This window comes from Stegostoma tigrinum, chromosome 5, assembly GCF_030684315.1.
Source record: "Stegostoma tigrinum isolate sSteTig4 chromosome 5, sSteTig4.hap1, whole genome shotgun sequence".
Taxonomy (NCBI): Eukaryota; Metazoa; Chordata; class Chondrichthyes; order Orectolobiformes; family Stegostomatidae; genus Stegostoma; species Stegostoma tigrinum.
In genome coordinates, this window is record NC_081358.1 from 21197228 (window position 1) to 21219047 (window position 21820).

At 40.3% G+C, this 21820-nt stretch overlaps 1 protein-coding gene across 25 annotated transcripts in view; it reads left to right on the forward strand.

Annotated features, from left to right (window-relative positions):
* The window catches only part of LOC125452074 (band 4.1-like protein 3), a 271558-nt gene that overhangs the window by 237684 nt on the left and 12054 nt on the right, over window positions 1-21820 (forward strand). For 14 of the 25 annotated variants that reach the window (XM_048530014.2, XM_048530012.2, XM_048530009.2 and 11 more), the window contains 4 exons: window positions 9101-9205; window positions 14560-14808; window positions 15362-15484; window positions 18409-18813. In XM_048530014.2, coding sequence (XP_048385971.2) covers window positions 9101-9205; window positions 14560-14808; window positions 15362-15484; window positions 18409-18813 — 882 coding nt within the window. The remainder of the gene's footprint in view (window positions 1-9100; window positions 9206-14559; window positions 14809-15361; window positions 15485-18408; window positions 18814-21820) is intronic. The other 11 variants (XM_048530015.2, XM_059645851.1, XM_048530025.2 and 8 more) reach the window with 9 other exon arrangements.

The window sequence follows — 21820 nt, forward strand, 5'->3', positions numbered from 1 at the left end:
TTGCACTTACTCAAATCCCAGAGAAATATCACTCCTATCGCAACTCCTTTAACTTCTTATTTAACTGATTATAGCCGGTTTTCCTTCTGGGCCTGCTGAGACTGTTTTGTGGTTGTCTTGCAATTCTGCTGGCCAGAGCCTCTTCTGACAACTTGAAAACTTAATAAATTAAAGCCATTCTGCTGGGGTGACTGTTTCCAGTTCAGGATAACTAAACGCCACTACTAGGAGGAAATTGTTCTCCAGAACTGAAATTCTAATGATTCTGAACTGAAGACAAAACCTAAATAAATACTACCTGGTCTGTTTTGCATACCTGTTATAAACTCAGCAGTACAAACATTCCATCTGTAAACGCTACAAGTTTCTTTCTTAAGCAGTTGACTGAATCACAAGCCTTCCTGGAATTGTCTCTTTCGGTCACTTTTTAACTTTTTGACCTAACTTTTTTAAAAAAAAATCTTCCTGGAACTGAAACAGAAATCCATCTGTATTTAAATATGAGGCTGGATGAACACAGCAGGCCAAGCAGCATCTCAGGAGCACAAAAGCTGACGTTTCGGGCCTAGACCCTTCATCAGAGAGGGGGATGGGGAGAGGGAACTGGAATAAATAGGGAGAGAGGGGGAGGCGGACCGAAGATGGAGAGTAAAGAAAATAGGTGGAGAGAGTGTAGGTGGGGAGGTAGGGAGGGGATAGGTCAGTCCAGGGAAGACGGACAGGTCACACCCCGCCCCCGCCACAACCGCCCCAAGAGGATCCCCCTCGTTCTCACACACCACCCTACCAACCTCCGGATACAACGCATTATCCTCCGACACTTCCGCCATTTACAATCCGACCCCACCACCCAAGACATTTTTCCATCCCCTCCCCTGTCTGCTTTCCGGAGAGACCACTCTCTCCGTGACTCCCTTGTTCGCTCCACACTGCCCTCCAACCCCACCACACCCGGCACCTTCCCCTGCAACCGCAGGAAATGCTACACTTGTCCCCACACCTCCTCCCTCACCCCTATCCCAGGCCCCAAGATGACATTCCACATTAAGCAGAGGTTCACCTGCACATCTGCCAATGTGGTATACTGCATCCACTGTACCCGGTGCGGCTTCCTCTACATTGGGGAAACCAAGCGGAGGCTTGGAGACCGCTTTGCAGAACACCTCCGCTCAGTTCGCAACAAACAACTGTACCTCCCAGTTGCAAACCATTTCCACTCCCCCTCCCATTCTCTAGATGACATGTCCATCATGGGCCTCCTGCAGTGCCACAATGATGCCACCCGAAGGTTGCAGGAACAGCAACTCATATTCCGCCTGGGAACCCTGCAGCCATATGGTATCAATGTGGACTTCACCAGTTTCAAAATCTCCCCTTCCCCTACTGCATCCCTAAACCAGCCCAGTTCGTCCCCTCCCCCCACTGCACCACACAACCAGCCCAGCTCTTCCCCCCCCCCCCCCCCCCCCCCCACCCACTGCATCCCAAAACCAGTCCAACCTGTCTCTGCCTCACTAACCGGTTCTTCCTCTCACCCATCCCTTCCTCCCACCCCAAGCCGCACCCCCAGCTACCTACTAACCTCATCCCACCTCCTGTCCGTCTTCCCTGGACTGACCTATCCCCTCCCTACCTCCCCACCTACACTCTCTCCACCTATCTTTTTTACTCTCCATCTTCGGTCCGCCTCCCACTCTCTCCCTATTTATTCCAGTTCCCTCTCCCCATCCCCCTCTCTGATGAAGGGTCTAGGCCCGAAACGTCAGCTTTTGTGCTCCTGAGATGCTGCTTGGCCTGCTGTGTTCATCCAGCCTCACATTTTATTATCTTGGAATTCTCCAGCATCTGCAGTTCTCATTATCTCTGATCCATCTGTATTTATTCTTTTAAAAATTCCAAAAATGAAAATTTGCTATGTATATTTGTCATAGTTTCTTTGTGTAATATTTGCATAGAAATCTTTAAACTTTGAAAGTCTGCAGTTCGCATCATTTAAGGGTATCAATACCATAAAATATAAAGATTATCCATCCAGCAAATTTAACACACGCTATAATCTTGTTTGGAACAATTGTTTTTTTGTGAATTTCATGATATAAGAGCCTTTATTTAGTTAAGTGAGCATTTTTAAAATTTTTTTCACACTGTGTCAGCATTTGTTGTTGCCTAAATGGTTGTGTACTTTGAGCCCGTGAAGTTCGTGTGCCATAGTTCCAAGTCAGGACAGTGTGTCCCTTGAGGGGAACTTCTAAGTGATAATGTTCCTGTGTATCTGCTTCCCTTGTTGCTCAAGACAGTAGAGGTTGCAGGTTTAGAAGGTGCTATTGGAGGAGTTTTTGTGAGTTACTGCAGTGCTTCGTATGGTGAGATGCAGTGCTGCCACTATGTGTTGGTGTTGAAGGTGGTGGATAGGTGCTGCTTTGTCCCAGATACAGTCAAAACTCTTCAGTATTTTGGAGCAGCATTATTCCAGCAAGTGCAGAGTATTTCTCTTACTGCAGAATTCCCAACCTGTGACCTGCTTGTGTGACCACAGTATAATATGTCTGGTCCACTTCAATTCATTGGCAATGGTCACCCCAGGATGATGGTGATGATCACTGAATCCCCAGTGTTGATGCTGTTGAATGTCAAAGGATAATAGTTGGACTCTCAGTTGTTTGAGATAATCATTGACCAGTACTAGTGTGGTGCACATGTTAGTTGCTACTTAGCCCAAGTCTGGATGTTATCCAGGTCTTATTGCATGTAGTGAAGAATTGTGAATAACGCTGAACATTTTGCAACAATCAGCAAAGATCCCTGCCTGGACTTTATGACGGAGTGTAGGTAATTGAAGGAGCAGTTGAAGATAGTTGTTCCTAACACTATCCTGAGGAACTCTAGCAGATAGGTTCTGGGGCTGACGTAATCAGTCCCCAACAACCCACAGCCATGTTCCGTTGTGCTAGGTATCATTTCAACAGTCAAAAGTTCTCCTCCTCTTCCTCCTCACCACCCCCCCCCCCGATTCTCATTGACTCCAGATTTTCTATGACTTTTTGATGTGATTCTGGTCAAATACATTTAGTGTTCAACTGTCTTGTCCATGTTAGGGCCAAAGCTGAAATTGTCTGGAACTGAGTGGCCCTAGCAAAAACCCAAACTGAGCACGACTGAGCAGGTTATTGCTGAGTAACTTCCACTTAACAACACTGTTAATGATCTCCTTGACACTTTTTTTATGATTTGGTGTAGATTGGTCGGGTCGTTAGCTGATTTTGATTTGGTGTGTGTTTAGTGGACAGGTCATATTTGAACAATTTTCCTCATTTTCAGGTAGGCCCATTGTTGTAGCTGTATTTGGATTAGTTTGGCTAAGGGCATAGTTAACTCTGGAGCATAGTCTTCAGTAATATTGTTGAATCTCATCAGGGTTCATGGCTTTTGCAGTCCAGGGCCTTAACCCATTTCTGGATATCATGAGGAAGTAAATTGGTTGATGACTGGCATCTACGATGATGGGGACCTCAAGAGACCGCCAGGATGGATCATCCTTTCAGCGTTTCTGGTAACTCTTGCCCTTCCCAGAAGAGCCGTTGTGTTCAAAGCTCAGACTCTAGCCCCATCATCTTGATCGGAGTTACTCAAACAACCACAGTTGCTAAAGATGTAATCATGATGAGCCCCAATGGAGTCCACCAACTGCACGTCATGCAGTTACATCACATCACCTAGCTCAACATCTCTATTTTGTGTACTTAATTCTTAATTTGGTTTTTAAAAATTTCATGCCAGTATTTTAGTTGGTAGCATGTAAATATTTCCTCTATTTACCTTCAATCTGAAAGTATCCTATAATAGTCAATTTAGAGGCTATTATCGACCAATTAACTTACTCTTTACCTATGATAACATTATTTTGTGTTGGCCCTTGATCCTGGGCTTCAACTTAGCCTGTTTAAAAAATATCTTATAAAGTAAGAGCCGAAAAAAGTAAGCAAAACACGCTCTTCCTCTTTTTTTGCACCGAATTCCCACCTTTTGCCTCCAAATTCCTGAAATATATACTCTCACAGACAGCATCTCACTCTGGATGTGATCTCTCCTTCCTAACCATGCAAAGCTGACTGATTTGCTAATTCTGCTGTTGAAGGTTTGTGGTACTTTCATGAATGCCCAGTTTTGAGTGGCTAGATCTGTTCAAATAATGTCCCATATTAGGTTAATGCTGTGCAGCATGATAGAGGGCATCCTCAATATGATCTATCCTCATAGCTTTTTTTTCTTTAAAATCACATTGTTTTCAGTGGTCTTTACTAATATGGCACCACAATAATATTGAAAACAAAGGACAAATAACCAAATCAAGAAATACAGTTTGAAGTACGGGTCTGAAAACTATCATCAATGATATTGTACAAATATTTAATGGATGACACATCTGTTTGTTCTATTGCAAATAACAATCTATTTAAAATAGTGGATTAATGACTTCATTAGAATAGTGGACAGGGAATTTTAGTATCAACAAGAGCATTCATTGAAATGCAGGACCGTTCAAAAGAGTAAGAAAACCACTCACTTGGCAATCAGTCTGGTCCTAGGGAGGGAAAGAACAATCTAACTACATAATGTTGGTCACTTGAGAATTAAAAGCAGAGAAAATTCCTCTCCAACCCAGAAGCAAATTTTGTAAGATGAATCAACTAATCAACCACAAATAACCGTTTATTTGTATTTATCCACAAATGACAACTATAACTTAATAAATCTTTAAGTCATGGGATCTCACCGAGCTCCCTTTTGAGGGTCTATAATGAAGCCACACTCACTGTATGTTCTGCCAGCCTATTGAGAGGCTATAGACTCTGTCGGAAAATAGAGCACTTTTTGACATCTCTTCTCGATCTTTGCTTTCTTAACAAGTGCCAATGCCTTCCCTCCATTTTATTGTGGTGAAAAATGACCATGCTTCAGTCTGCATGGTTCAAGCAAGTAAAGATTTTATTTGAGCAAGGAAGCAACTGATATTGGTTACTCAAAAAGAGCTTATCAAAATAGTGTTCACCATAAACTTATAAGAATCACAGAAACAGACAGTTCAGTCCAACCAGTCCATACTGATGATAATCTCAAACTAAACAAGTCCTACCTTGCCTGCCTTTGACCCATATCCCTCTAAACCTTTCTTATTCACTTAATGTCCAAATGTCTTTTAAACATTGTAGCTGTACCTGCATCCACCACTTGCTCTGAAAGTTTATTCCACACATGAACAACTCTATGTAAAATGTTGCCCCTCATGTCCTCCAAATCTTTCTCTTCTCATCTTAAAAATATGTCCCCCAGCATTGAAATCCTCCACCATTGGGAAAAGACACCTGATATTCCCCTTTTCAATACCCCTCATGATTTTAAAAACCTCTATCAGGTCACCCCTCAAACCTCCCACACTCCATTGAAACAAGCCCCAGCCTATCCAGCCTCTCCCTGCAAATCAAACCTTCTATTCCCACAACATCCTGGAAAATCTCTGCTGAACCCTCTCAACCTTGTGGAGCTACACATGCAGAGGCTGTTGTTGTTACAACATTCAAGAAGTCGGGCAGAACTACAGGACTTGCACATTATTTTAACCTAGTAAAATTAACCCCGTTGTCCCAACATCAGTCCTTCCTGTTGGACCCTGGTCAGGTAAAAGCTAAGCCATTCAAGGCATTTCTGAGATTCTGTACTCACCAGCGGCTACAGGGATCCTACTGGAGTTTATTAGATCTCAGACCCTCTAATTTGCAGGTCTTTTTGTAGCTTCACTGAAGTCTTGAATAACCAAGGCTTGTCCAAGAACTATCTCATTACAAAGCAAAACGTCCATAAATGAATGTTGATTTCATATTTCCTGGGAAGGGAACTTCTGTTGTGGTGGATATGAACATCTGCCCTTTATTATCTAGCATTCCATTGGCACTACCTAGGATACCTGGTGCAGCCAGAATGGAGACGGGCCAACAGCACTGTAATCGAAGCAGCACTCACTGCCACGTTCTGTACTTCCCACCAGTTACACTGCATTTTTGCTGAAATTACTAAAGGAGATTGCCAGAACTCTGGCCACACCTTTGGCTTGCTTCACCTGTGCTTTACTCTTCACGATTGCTTGTTGCTTTTTTTCGGTAAGACTCTTGTTGGCTGTCTGGGGCTCTTTCCGCTGTGACCTGGACCATTCTTTGTGACACAGATCATTCTACTGTGGGCTAAACATGAACATTTTCAGGTGAGAGCCTTGCCTGCCAGATGAAAAATCCATACAGCAAATAGTCATCTGTAGGCAGAATGCAGGATTGTTGTTACACTCTAATCCTCCATCAAGGAACATCTATCCAACAAAAAGCACCACTGTGTGGGTCAAGTATGGACTGCCATCAAGAACTGATACCAGCATGGTAGAATCATTATTGATGGCTTTCGGTGGATTGCAGGAGCACCTAATGTCACAATTCAGTACAACATTGTCATCTTCAGACCTGGAGCTGTATACCTCCGGGATCCTACATGATACACCAACTCATTCTTCTCCACTTCAGCGATTTAAATTTAAATCCCTCAGTAGGTTCCATTGGCATGTTCTAGTGGCACAACCACCAGACTCTCCACTCTCCCCATTAAAAGCCATGCAACGAACAGTTCATGTCTGTTTTCCTGCGAGTTAAAATATCTAGCCTTTTCACATCTGATGCAAATGCCAGGCTGCAGTTCCAAGTCTTTTATCCTCCGTATCAGACCTAATGTTATTTCAGAGATTCTGAGTGAACAAGTCATATGCCCTTGCTTTGCATTGAAAGTCAGTTGTATTAATGGTGGCCTCAGATAGTAGTTTTAATCCTTGTATTGTGCCCTTCCTTCAGAAATACTTTGGCTGTAATTGCTTATTCAGTTTCAAAGGCAGCAAGTCACTGTCCTGTATTTTCTTTGGCCACCCTAGAGGCATAGTGATTTGTAATGGAGATTTATAATGTCACTCGTCATAATGGAGATGTCATTCACTGAGTCTGATCGTAGGCATGTCGGGCAACTTCATCGCCATAACCTTTGTATCCCACTCTTGGCACATCCTGAGACTCTTTGCTTGCCTCACTCCTTTCCTAACCCAATGTTTCCTGCTCCGTTAGCTTGGTTCTTAACTCCTTTCACCACCTTTCGATACCTTTTGGTGACAATGGATGAGCTCTAACCAGAGGATTACTTGTTTCTTGAAGAATTTTCCCTTTTCCCAAGTTGGGCCTATCTTCCTCAGAATTTCCTGATTGGCCCATATTATGGTGACACTGAGATACCACCTCCTTTTTTGTCTGATTTTTTTCTTACCCATCATACTCTTGTCCTAGGTCCATCTCACCTTCCTTTGTCATTTTACCCAAATTCTTTAATTCTTTACCAGAAATTTAGTAACTGTCCATCAGGTCCTCACTCTGAACCCTGGACTGTCATGACTGAAATTTAGTTTTACGTCCCCTTATTATGGGAGTTTACCTAATCATCATTCTTATTCCATGTCAGGGAACTGACCTTAGCCACTGAACCCTATGGCCACTAATTCACCTGATGTACCCAGAGAAAAATACTGTCTCCTTGTTTACCCAAGGAACCTCCATCATGTCTTTGTGTTGTGTTTATTTATTTCACTTCTAATTCACATCCTTAAAGCAGGCAATCCCAATGCCAACTTTCGTACCTAATGGATAGTAGATTTAAGCGCACTTTCCCATTGTCTGGTTGACATTCGAACCTGTGCCATTGATCGAACTTTGAACACTGTGCTGACTGTGCCAGTTGTTGTGGTGAAAAATGACCCATTCTGAAATCTGGTTCAATTAAGCAAAGATGTTATTGAAGTGTATGAGTCGGAGAAGTGCTTCTCACTCACTCAGAGAACTTCACAATGTAGAATTTTCAGCACTCGACCGTCAGCCACAGATCTGCTAGTTTCCATGGTAACCATCTTGTCTGCATCCTCATTCCCCTTATTACCTTGCTCTACGTAGCACTGAAAAATATGGTTGCATGGGCAATTATTGCTAGAAAATAGAAAAAATTGAGTCTCTCTCTGGCAATTATTTCAACAGCATCATACATTTGAATTTTAATCCTATTTATATGAATCCCCCCATCCCTATTTCAACTTCCGTTACCAGATAATCTGTCCACATGAGCAGAGATAAAACTGCGTTTCTAAAAAATTATATTATAACCATGTCCCATCAAAGTCTAGCTTGAATGAAGGCCATTCTTCGATGATGCCATTCTGAATATAGCCCTACACTGTTTTGTTTTGGTGAATCCAATTCTAGATCTTTTCCTGAGTCTGGTATCTTCTGTTAATGTGTGCTAGACTTTCTGGATGTAGGCAGAACCAGGTGCAGGTACGGTAAGAACATTTAAGTGACATTTGGATAAGTACATGAACAGGAAAGGTTCTGTGGGATGTAGGTCAAATGCAGGCAAGTGAGACAAGTTTATTTTGGGGAAACTTGATCAGTGTGGACACATTTCTGTGCTGTTTGACTCTGATTCTATAAGATTACAATTGTACTTCCAGTTCTATGTTTACTTGTTAAATGTGATATCAGTTCACTGACTTACACAAATGATATAACTCAGCAACTGTAACATTATTGCAGAAATATTGTGCGGCAGTAGGATTTTTGAAGGCTGTTTCATCTGAAAATTTTCATTTGTGAGCTGGACAGATCTTTTTCTGATTCCCTTCCATTTCATTTTAATTATTCTTTGTGAAAGAGGCTGTTAGTTGCTAATTTGGGACTAATGGTCTGAATGTCTGCATTCAGTATGAAGCCTTACGAGCCGGTGTGCATTTTGGGAAATGTCGGAAAGTTTCATGACAAATATTTCCACCCGTGAATGAAAACACTTAAAGAGCATGGCCACAATCTCCCAGTATAAATTTTTGGGGGGTTAAATCCTGTGACTGGAATGTACGTTCTGAAAATTGCCACTCCTGTGCATTTCATAACGTATATGCCTGAAACTTTCACCAAAGTTTAAAAGCTGTATAGTTGCTTGTTAATTGACACAAGTGTTTTCACTCTCAATTTATCAGGCTGGAGAAGAGAAAGTAGTGGAGGACAAGGAATCAACTATTGGTCATAGCACTCTGGTGACTCATGAAGTTGTGATCAACGAGAAAGTCTCATCTCCTCCAGAGGTGACTGACTGATTTTTTTTTTCTTGATTCGTTTGTACACAGTGATGCTTGAGTTCTGGATATTTTATTTCTTTATAATTTTTTTAAAATTTTTTAGCATTGTATTTGAAGGTAACCGAAGGTAAAGCTCTATAATTGACAACTAAGTTGAATTTACGGTTGTCTAATCTGTCTTTTCATTTAAAGGTGAACCTTACATATTGATCGAATGTCACATGTTGTGCACAGCTGTGTATGAAAGGTTACCTGTTGGTGGAACAAAACTAAGTTGATGCATTTGAAATATTTTGAGTTTAAATGGACTCCTTTAGTTCAAAACTGCAACATTGCTAGCTTGTACTGATGCTGTTACAGTGATGTATAATGCAGACTTGTTCACACATGCAGGAACAACGACAAAGTAGTGCCAAAACAACAGTTTGCATTCATATAACAACTTTAGCATCGTAAAAGTCTCCAGTGCATTCTACAGAGCTGCAATTTTAAAATAAAAGGATGATCAGCCTGAGAACAGAGGTAGCAAGAGAGTTAACCAAATGAAAATTTGGGGTATGTTGTTATTGATGGGGAGGCTACAGAGTTTAGGGCCACTTTAGGGCATGTGTGCACTTAAACATGTGGATGATTTATTTTAACACTTTGAGGGTGAATGAGACACAGTTAAAGTCTGGCAGAATTTTGTGGGAGTTGAAATTTAGATGGTAATAGATAGGACACCAGCCAGGAAAGCATTGGGATAAAAACTGATTCTGGAGGTGACAGATTGCAAGGGTGCAAATAGGCTCGGTGTTGGGTATTGTTAAAGAGGTAAAAGTATGCATTATGTGATGGAGAGGATTTGATATTATGTCAAGTAAGGCACTAATGTTATGAATATGCTCCAACCTGAGGAGGTGATGAGAAATGGAAATTGAGTTATGCAGATTTTGTGATAGAGCTGAGGTAAGGAAGTTTAACGTTCCCAGTGTTGACTGCGCTAAAGAGACTGAAATAGGATGAAGACCATCCAGCTAGACAGTGTTGTGGAGGTGCCACTGTTGGGCTGGACTAGAAAAGGTCAGAAATCAGATCACATCAGGTTATAGTTGAACAGGCTGATTTGAAAGCATGCGCTTTTGGAGCTTTGCCCCTTTGTCAGGTGAAGTGGGAGAGAAACACTCAAGCATGGAATTTATGGGCAGAAAGATCCTACGAATGGTGTGAGTGGAGTGTCAACAGGCCGAATAATAGGTCTCTGGAGGTGATCAAGAGTGTCACACAGTGTGAATAAGGTGTTAGCAGTTGAACAGTAAGCTGATTAAATGAGGCAGAGAGATTACAAAAAATTAAAATAAAGTGCTGGAGACAAACCAAATGACTGGACCAATATAATAGATATGAGTCGTGTGCCAGGGGTCTAACCAAAGTAAAAAAAATCCAAAACTGTATATACTAAGGTTTTGGAATAGATTTATAGGTCAGGTTGTGGGTGTTGAGGTTGTTGAAGTTGGTTGGCTCGCCAAGCTGGTTTCTTGTTTTGCAGATGTTTTGTTACCATGTGAAACAACAAACCAGCTTGGCGAGCCAACCAACTTCAACCAGCTGTACGAACTAATTAAGGTAGAGAGATCATAACAATTTATCAAAGTGATGGAGTCAAAACCGGACAGTAAGAGAGATTTTTACAGATACGGAACAGTGTGGTGCAGTCATATGTAGTGCGACATGAACCAGAGATCACAGTTGAGGCTGTCTTCATGTGTTCGGAGTTTGACAATTAGTTCCTGTTTGGCAGTTCTGCATTGTGGTGTATCTCAAAGGCTGCCTTGGAGGACACTAACCCAAAGATTGGAAGCTGAATGTCCTAGACCACTGATGTGTTCCCTGAATGTGAGGGAACATTCTTGTCTGGTGATTGTTACACGGTGCAGTGCCCATTCATCTGTTGTCATAGCATCCACATGGTCTCACCAATATATCATGCCACGGGGCATCCTTGCTGCCAGCGTATGAGAGAGACAACATTGACCGAGTCACATGAGTCTCTGCTGCTTATGTGTTGGATGGTGTTCTCGTGTGATGGTAGTATCCATGTTGATGATCTGGTATGTCTTGCAGCAGTTTCCATGGCAGGGTTGCTCTGAAGGCTGGTTAATTTTCTGCAAAAAATGGTCTGTTTAAGGCTTGGTGCTTGTTTAAAGGCGAGAAGTAGGGACATAGAGATGATCTTGGCGAGATGTTCGTCATCATTAATGACATGTTGAAGGCTGAGAAGAACATGGCATAGTTTGTCCAGTCTAGGGAAGTGTCAGATGATGAAGCGTACGCTAGCGGTCATATCCTGTGTCTGTCTTCTGAGGAGGTTGTTGCAGTTTGTCGCTGTGGCACGTTAGAACTGCTGATCGATGAGCTGAGCATCGTATCCTGTTCTCGTGGGCATCCTTCAGAATCTTTAGGTGTCTGTTGCATTTATCCTATCAGAGCAGATGAGATGTTGGAATTGGTTGGATGTGGCACATTGGTGAGGTCTCTTCTGGAGTACTGTATGCAGTTCTGGTCACCCTTTTACAGGAAGGACATTATTAAACTGGAGAGGGTTCAGAAAAGATGTACCAGGATGTTGCCGGGGGGAGCCACTGCTGTTTGTCATTTTTATACATGACCTGGATGAGGGTGTAGAAGGATGGGTTAGTAAATTTGTAGATGACACTAAAGTCGGTGGAGTTGTGGATAATGCGGAAGGATGTTGCAGGTTACAGAGGGACGTAGATAAGCTACAGAGCTAGGCTGAAAGGTGGCAAATGGAGTTTAATGCGGAAAACTGAGAGGTGACTCACTTTCGAAGGAGTAACAGGAATATAGAGTACTAGGCTAATGGTAAGATCCTTGGTTGTGTGGATGAGCAGAGAGATCTCGGTGGCCATGTGCATAGATCCCTGAAAGTTGCCACTGAGGTTGATAGGTTGTTAAGAAGGCGTACGGTGTGTTAGGTTTGATTGGTAGAGGGATTGAGTTTCGCACCCATGAGGTCATGTTGCAGCTGTACAAAACTCTGGTGCAGCCACCCTTGGAATATTGCGTACAGTTCTGGTCACCACATTATAGGAAGGATGTGGAAGCATTGGAGAAGGTGCAGAGGAGATTTACTAGGATGTTTCCTGGTATGGAGGGAAGCTCATGTGAGGAAAGGCTGAGGGACTTGAGGCTGTTTTCATTAGAGAGAAGACGGTTAAGAGGTAACTTAATAAAGACATACAAGATGATCAGAGGATTAGATAGGGTGGACGGTGAAAGCCTTTTTCCTCGAATGGTGATGGCTAGCAGGAGGGGGTATAGCTATAAATTGAGGGGTGATAGATATAGGACAGATGTCCGAGGTAGGCTCTTTACTCGGAGATTGGTAAGGGTGTGGAATGCCCTGCCTGCAACAGTAGTAGACTCGCCAACTTTAAGGGCATTTAAATGGTTATTGGATAAACATATGGAAGATAATGGAATAGTGTAGGTTAGATGGGTTTCAGATTGGTTTCACTGGTCAGCGCAACATCGAGGGCCAAAGGGCCTGTACTGCACTGTAGTGTTCTATGTTCTATATAAAATTAGGCTGGAAAGGCTGGCACTGTTTTCACTGGAGCATGGGAGATTGAGGGCTGACCTAACTGAGGTTTATAAAACCACAAGGAGCATAGTTGAATGACAAGCATCCTGTCCCAAAGGTGGTGGAGTTCAAAACTAGGGATTGTATTTTTAAAGCAAGAGGAGAAGGATTTATAAAGTACATGTGGGGCAATGTTTTTACACAGAGTGGTTTGAGTGTGGAATGAACTACCAGGAGGTGAAGTGGTGGATGCAGGTACAGGTCTAACATTTAAAAGTCATTTGAATAGATTCATGAAGAGGAGGGGTTTGACGATATACAGGGCCAGCACAGGCAGGTGGGACTAGCTTAGCTTGGGAATATGGTGAGTGTGGACCTGTTTGACCGAAGGGTCTGTTTCCGTGCTGTATGACTCTATAGCTGTGTCAAAGCTTGCATGGAAGATGAGGAATGATCACGATCATAGTTGCAGAGGATACAATTTGTAACTTCGGTTAGGGCTATTCCAGCAAATAATCTAAGAGCTCTAAGCATTTCTTGTCCTCACTGTTATCGTAAAGTATATATTTGAATGTTACATATACATATTCAGTAATTGTATAATCCTGTTAGACAGCACACTTAAGAATTCTTGTGATACAATGGTAGCATCCTTAACTTTGGGCAGGAAGTCCCACCTCAGCACTCGGTGACAAGAGGTGTGTCATGAGAAAACCAAACAGTATGAAATGCTGCTTACAAGCCATGAGAGCAGAAGAATTTCCTGGTCAGCCAGACCTTGTATTGGCTGCAGCATAACAGACTCCCATGATCAAAAGAACCAAGTGTATGCTCTTGACATGAGCAAAGGTCTTCCTTGTTCGAGGGGGATTTCTGCACACCCACACAATATAATTTCAGTTCATAGTGCTGTTGTATCCTGAGCTCTACTTGGATTTCCACACTGAATGCTTAGCATGTAAGGTGTTCCAGTTGTTTAGATAGTTATTTTAATGTGAGTGATTTTTTAAAAAACATGTCCCTTTGTAATCTGTTCTGTTCTCATAACAGAATCATACAGTGCTAGTGCACTTCCCCTTTGAAACAGATTAATAGAGGTACCCTGTTGGTCCATTGTTGCAATGTTACAGTTAAAAATGTATCTGTTCAGAAGCAAGTACAATGTCATCATAAATGCTGTGAATTTACAGATTTGCTGTCTGAAAAGCATTTTATTGCACAAGTTTAAAATCCCATAAACACAAACTAAGATTCAAGTACTGAGAAAACCATTGACCGAAGGCTGTATTTCTATGGAAACATCCATAATGAGTTTTGGCTGTATCACATGGACAGTAACCTGTCAAAAAGATAACTGCTTGCCTTGAGGTCCACCAGTGTCCAATCCAATAATTAATGAAAATCAGCAAATTCTTTAGGTGAGTGACCCCCTCTGCCAGATTGCTGTCCATATCACATTTTTGCCTCTGGATTCAAAATGCACTTGAAGCTGATAATATGCAAATTTAAAAGGAGAAGGGATGGGTTTGATGAGTGTATATATGTTTTTTAAAAAAACTTACTTCCTAACCTACTTTACATAACAATCAAAACCTGACCTTTGGAAAAATCACAAAAGGGGGCGTGGTGAGAGAAACACCAATCATGCTGACATCTAAAAATGAATCTCTATAAAGTTTTGACCCCTGTCAGTAGAGGAGGAAGTAAAGCTCAAGATGAGGTAAGATTTGTAGTAATCCAAACAACATTGGTAGATTTTGTGTCATCTGTCAAACAGCAGAAAGTTATGCTGTCCACATTGGAAAGAACTGACATTTCAAAGAAAGGGGAAAGAAAAAGAGGTGATGATGAAGGTAGACTGAAAATTAAAGACACTGCAAGACAGAAGGGATTTGAAAGCTCTTCTATGGAGCCATCAGTGCAGAAATATGAGACCTCAATGACCAAATGGAAGACTGATGAAGAGCCAACGTTTACCATTGCTACAGCCCACTATTTTACTGAGTCAACGGGATCAAGATTATTGGTAACTGTTGTGCTTGACACTCAGCCTTGATATCCGCATGATTTTCAGGCAACATGGCTTTGGTATGCTTAAACAGCTAAGGCCACCATTGAGTTTACCTGCTTTTTGCTTGCACCCAGATACCCAAGACAGTCCTCCAAGCTAAGTTGTGCTTTTTTTTTTCTTTTTGGCATTACTAACTGTTTAGTTAAATTAGGCACACTGCCCTTTAAAATGTAGACATTCTCAATATACACGCCTTTGCATTTCAGCAGATAGATCCATCACCTTCTCTTTCTTTACTGCATAGATAATGTTTGTTCAAGGTTCTCGTGCAATCCCTACAGGCCAGTAAAATCTCTGAAATGTGTGATGTACTGGAGTTTTAACTGTTATTTTCCTGTTGGCTGTTTCCCTTCACTTCTTTTCAGTTCCCCTTTTGCTCTTCCCATGTGGCATAATTAATCTCTTCAAATTTCTTCAATCTGTATATTTAAATTGGATTTTTTCTGTCTCTGTTTACATAGTTATATATGTCAGTTGGCTTTTATATGTTGACTTTGTGTCTACACAGACAAAGCAGTCTGGTTCGGAAGTAGCCTCAAAAAATGTTGACGTCTCCAATCTAATAGATTCAGCTCAAAAACAAATGGATGCAAAGGAATGGGCTTCTTCTTCATCATACAGCTGGGCTCAGGTGTCTTTTTATTCCTTACAGAAATTAATTGCATTGAAGCGAGCTCAAGGCTTTTTTTTATTTGCTTCCACTTCTTTCTCAATGCCTGTGCTGTTTTGTCTGCCAGTGCATTTTTCTTTACTTTTGAAAACTGGATTTGAAAGGATTATTCTTTGAGAGATCAGCATTTTATCCCTTTAAATTATCTTCTTTTCATGCCACACATCATCACCCGTAGGAGTTTTATGTACTCTAGATATACCCTTGGAGGTTTTACCACACCTCCTCCTGCCTCCAAGTGCTACCATTGGACACCCAACGTTTTTATGCTCATGTTGCACTGCCTCCCTGTGCCAGGTGAAAAATGAATACGCAATTAGACTGAACCTCTGCCATGTCAAAACTTTGTGTAAACTAAGGCATCCGAAACATTTTGAAACTAGTTTCTCAAAATTGTCACCGTGATATTTTCCTGGGTTGCTTGAAGCAGATTATTCTCTAATCCCTTAACTCCAAGCCATCCTCCAGGGTTTGGCAACTTCTTCTGCTATGAAAATAACTTTATCCAGGTGTCTACTAATGTCACTTTCAAATGGGCCAGGACATTTGCAACAGTGAACCTGGGAATGATTCTCCCTCAAATTTCCATCTGTGTAGGGGATATTTGGCCTCCACTTGGTGCTTTCTCACAGTGAAGCAGCTGGTGATCAGGAACTTGAATTGTGGCAAGTCTGTGCTGAAGCTACAGAGCTGTCATGTTTAATTTGTAACAACAAAAATTTACCTTCACTCTTAAGTTTTTTTTAAAAAACGTGTTGTAAAGTGTTTCCATTGTTGACTTTAAGCAATAACGCATTCTCCATTTGAATGGTGGTACCAGCTACCCTTCATAGTCATCGGATTTGAGATTACCTGAATCACATTGCATATCCAGTTGAATGTGTGAGAAACTGTGCAGAGTACATTGGGATTTTGGTAACATACAATTGCAACTAGGTCATGTTGTCAGATTGCATATTTTATTTTAAGAATGCTTCTTGAAAGATAAATTACATGTTATTTGGAGTAAATTTATTGTTCAAGTCATTGTGTTGGCAATAGTTTCACCTTGGTCATTTTTTTAAAAAAATTGTGTATTTTAGCTGGAATTTATATTAACCCAGAAGACGCACAGAAATGAAGTTTCTTCACAGTGCATTGCTGATAGTAGCACTTGTGCACAGACTAACCAGCAAGAATGACAAATACAGAGTCCAGTACATGAAATTTCCTCAAAGCTGCTCCTGCTGGTCACCACAATTTTACCAGAAGTGAGAGAAACTGATTTTTCTGTTGCACTTCAGGTTACAGTAGTGACACGAGCAGCTCCAAGAGGACCAGAGGATACCAATTTAAGCCAATTGGCGTAAGAACCAAGGGCAACATGAAGAATTATTTTATGCAGCGAGTATTAAGGATCTGGAATGTATTGCTTGAGACGGTGGCAGACAAATTAAATCATGACTCCCTAAAGGGAATGGGATAAGCAACTGAAGAGAAAATATTTACATAGCGACACGAAAAGACAGAAAGTTGAGACTAACAGAGTTGCCATGTTCTGATGTGGCCACAATGGACCTCAGCCTTTTTCTGTGCTGTCATAATTCTATGATAACTCCTGGGCCCATATTTTGTCCATTCGCTGTATGTTTTTGCTTAATTTTAATAGGCCATGCATTCTGTTTTCTGAAATGCATGACTGCATGATTGGTGAGTTTAGTGCCATTAACTTAGAATTTATGTTCATTTACTTTTTAACTGAGTTTAAATGTATTTATATTTAGTATGATTTAATTTTAAATAATAAACAAATTGTTGAATTTGAGTAGTAATCAGACTGGGAATGCATTAACTAGTAGGGGTCCGCTCAGTGGAAAAATAAGTTCCTAAAGTTAAAATTCACTAATATAATTACTTTCTATTCTGTCTAAATTACTCAAACTTAAAAATTTGTCAGAAGTCATAAACACAAAGATAGTTGTCAAGTCATCCAAACTCAAAATGTTAGCTTGCTCTCCCTATAGATGCTGCCTGACCTGCATTTTTTTTCCAAATACAAAGTGTATACTGGCACTGAATATTTCTGTTCAGAGTTTGGAGTCTTTACTGCAAATGTCAGCTTAATTATTAAGTAAAACCAAGCAGAGTGCAGATAAAATTGCTAGTAGGGTTGGTAGATTGTCTGACTTTTTTTTGGAAAAATCTTTTTCTTTCTTTTTAATTTAAAGAGCATGGCACTTATATTCAATTTTTTCTTGCAACAATAATTACTAATGGTGAGAACTGTGGCAATTGAAATTCTTCTCCAGAACAGTTTCAGAAATAATGTACGCTCCTAGTAATTACTTCTGTTTCCTACCACACTCTGTTATGACTCCACAAATGTTGTCTTGTTCAACGCAATGGCTGCTTTGAAAATTTTACTAGTGCAGAATATTGTCATACGTACAGATAAACTAAGCGATGTAAAGTTCTGCAGTGGTGCATGGGAGTTTCAATCTGCTGGGGAAAAGAAGAAAATAATTGGAGAAAACTCAAAATGCCTCTACGTTTTCATATTTATATTAAACATTCTTTTGTATGTATTCTGCACCTAAAGCATGCCTAAGAAAGAACAGTGAGTAAGATCTTTTTAGAAAATCAATTTATGTAAGCCTCCCACACTGAATAAACTACCATATTCATGAATTTAAATGATTTAAAAAATTCGCAACGCTTCTGATATTCAGTGTCAAGTACACTTTTGATTACTATGCTTTTCAAGTTCAATTTTACTGAGTATATGGTTGGGTCACATAGGGATTGAAGAAGATGGAGACAATTATACCTTAGTCTAAATTGTTTACCTGCAAAATTGTTATGTATTTACTACATATTGTCATAGCGGAGTTATTTCTCTCCTCTAGAAATCCGAAATGAATTGGGAAGTAAGTTCCAAAGTGGTGCAAATGGAAACGCACGAACAGGAGAAGACGGTGAAGGAAATGCAGGAAGCAATGGTGATGGAAGAAAAGCATGTGATGAATGTGCATGCAAGCAAGGATGCTTCTGCTGTATGTGCTAAGCTGGCAGCAGTTGAGTGGGATACTATAGCCGAGTTGGGCAAAGCTCACACATCTGGTGATGTAGGGGGTCTGAGTTGCCTGGTGACCGTGGAAACCAAAGAGGACAAGAGGGAGATGGCAAGTCCCAAAGTGGATAAAGCGATAGCTGAAGTTGCAGAAGGACCTGCTTCTGCTCAAGGGTGGGAGGAACAGGCTGAAATGACAGGCAAGCCTTCAGATAAATCTGAAGAGAAACCTCAGTTTGAGGTAACTGGTTTCACTCGTCTCAACAACTGTCATTATTAATAATTCTCATTTCTCTACTATTCGAAAGAATTTAACTTGAAAATAGCATCGAACCCTGCAATGCAATGATTGCAGAGATTGGCTATCATTTGTAGCTATTGATTCCAGTGATTTGAAGCACTTTTTAATGCAGAGCTGATATTTTGTTATCACTCAATCAGAAGCCTAAAAGGTCATTTTAATCCCACCTCGCCAACAAGAGAATGGCCAGAGCGGAATTTTGTTATTTTTAAGTAAGATCAGGCAAGCTGAAAAATGGACACCTTAAACTTTCACCCTGCATGAGCTATGTTAAAATTACCCTCTAATATCAGCATGCTATCATCTCATCACACTGATTTTGAGATGCTACTTTTGCTCTCCTGCAGCTTTTTAACAAAGTGTCTCCTGCAAGCTTGCAGTGCTTTTGATCTAACTTTAGATGATATGATGCTGTCTTCTTTGGGATATGATTTTCAGAGTCTCTCTTTACTGTAGTCAAATCAAATTGTTGTAAATGCCAATTCACATTTGGGTTCACGATTGAAACTTCAAATTCTTTTCTGCCAACGTCAAATACTTGCAAATGTCAGATGGTGAAGATTTTTTTATGATGTGTTTTTTTGATATTCTAATAAGATCTGAATAACATTTACATAACTATTTCTTTAAAAATGCAACTAAGTGAATTATTTCATTAATCAGTTATTTTGATTTATTCAGGTGAACGTTAAACTCTTCTTAGGAGTGATTTTTGTTTTTAGTTTTGGCCCAATTTCTGCACTGTGGATTTTATTGTACTTTGGGCAATAACTTGCAGTAGGAAAAAAATGGCCTGGATTTTGTGATCGTTCGCAAGAAAGATGTCTGCAGTGATATTTCTGACTTTATTGTGTTTCTCAAATGAATTACCTCATTGTTGGGGGTGGGGGAGTGGTGGGCTAGCTATAGGGGGATACATGTTGTCCAGTATCAGTTATGCCATCATTCAGGCTAGGCAGCCTGTTCACGCTGAAGAATTCTGAGATACCAAAACAGGAAACCAAAACATTAATCAGTTTTCACAACTGGATCACTTTACAGAGCACAATATAGAACTTGGGATATGGACATGAGATTAAGTAGATGATCAAATGGCAAAAAAACCTTTTAAAAGAATTTTGTTAACAAATTGAAGTCTTGGGACTTTTATCACAAATCAGAAATGTGACATTCCAGAAAGAGGTTTTCTGAGTTGCAGAAGGTGACCCAGAAAACGGTTATGACTTAATACACCATTTAAAATCTATGCAGTCATTTAACGAAGTATAATATTTTCTGGAATTTTAACAGTGAAACAGATCTTGCTTTTAAAAAAAAAGAAAATTCCATCACACCAGTGGTTTCCAGATGGTTGTCATCTGTGGGACATCAACAGCATTCCTGATGGAACAGCAAGGAATGACTGACAACAGCTTGTGAATTTTCACGCACTAAGCAGACAGCAGAGGTTGCTATTACAGAGTAGCGACAAGAGTGCTGACAGTTCAACCCCTGAATACAACTTGAAAATCTGGACAAACAAAACAGCAGTCTCTCCTCAAATATTCTTAACAATTGAAATAAATGTTAAAAACTGGTGTCTGGGTTTTCAAGAGACAAACTAGAAAGAATAGATTAGTAAGGATTAACTGAAGATGGCTCTTTTTTTTTCAAAAACATACAGATGTCTGCCAAAATGATGGTATGCTTCAGTTTGTGTTTTCTTTAAATTTGAGACAAGTTAGAATGCAAGTACGGAAAGCAAGGGTTTTGGAGTAGAAGAATAAGCAAGTCTTAATACAACTCAACAGGACATTATTGAATTAGCAAGAATACAGATATTGCCTCACCAATCTAAATACTTCAGTTACTTAAAGACTGAAGTTGTTCTGATTTGTCGAAGAGAAGATTAAACTCTGTTACCAAACTCCTGTCAAGTTTGTTTTGCACATTATAGCTCCTCCTCTTTTTGTCTACATTCTATGCAATGGCAAGAAATAAAATGCACACTGATGTAAGATACATCCAGCTTTTGGAAGTAGTATATCAAGGAATCATTGTATTGACTAATGCGATGAGAGGGGTTGCCCTATAAGGTTAAATAGCCTGAAGTTCAGAAGGTTTGAGAGCGAACCATTAAAACATAAAAGGTTTAAAGAAGACTTAAGAGTAAATGGTGAGCTATTGTTTCCCTGGATAGTTTAGAACTAGGGCTGTAGTTTTTTTGAAAACTGAAATGAGGGATATACTTTCACTCAAAGGACTGCAAAGTTTTGGCATTCTCAACTCTAGACTGAGAGTCTAGAGGGGAATTGAGGTGTATGAAGATCAAGTGTGAAAGTAGACATGAAGTCAGGGCTAAGCTGTAATCTTTTTACATGATACACAGGCTTGAAGGACTATGTGGTACTTTGATCTTGTGGTGTTAGGAAAGGAATCATGAAGGAAAAGTGAAATGGCTGTGCCATGCACAGTCATACGTGGAATATTATTTGTAGCACATTGGAATAAATGCAGTTCGTGACTGCTTGTTACTTCAAAATTTGTGTCCACTTGAAACCCTTTAATTGCTAGAATAATACTAGATCTTGTTCCGTGATTGCTCTGCTTCTTTTGGATGCCAGCTTTACTACACTTACCCTTACATATTTAAGTCAATAACTATATCTACCATTTTAAAGTTTTCATTCTGCATAACATTACTCAATGAAAAAAAGTGTTCTATTATGATGCAAAAAAGAAAATAAGATAGGTGATTTGACAATACCAGAATATCTCTACAATCATTACTTTTTTTTGGATCCTTTGGGCAAAAGTAAAAAGCAGCTTGCTTTATTTTTGGATGTAACTGAATGATTAAGACCCTTACTGATCAGTGTGCAAAATAGCAAGATGACAGTAGCAAACCAAGAATGAAAATGGACTGATTATCCTTAACTTTTTGATGCACTTTGAAGAAAAGGTAGTA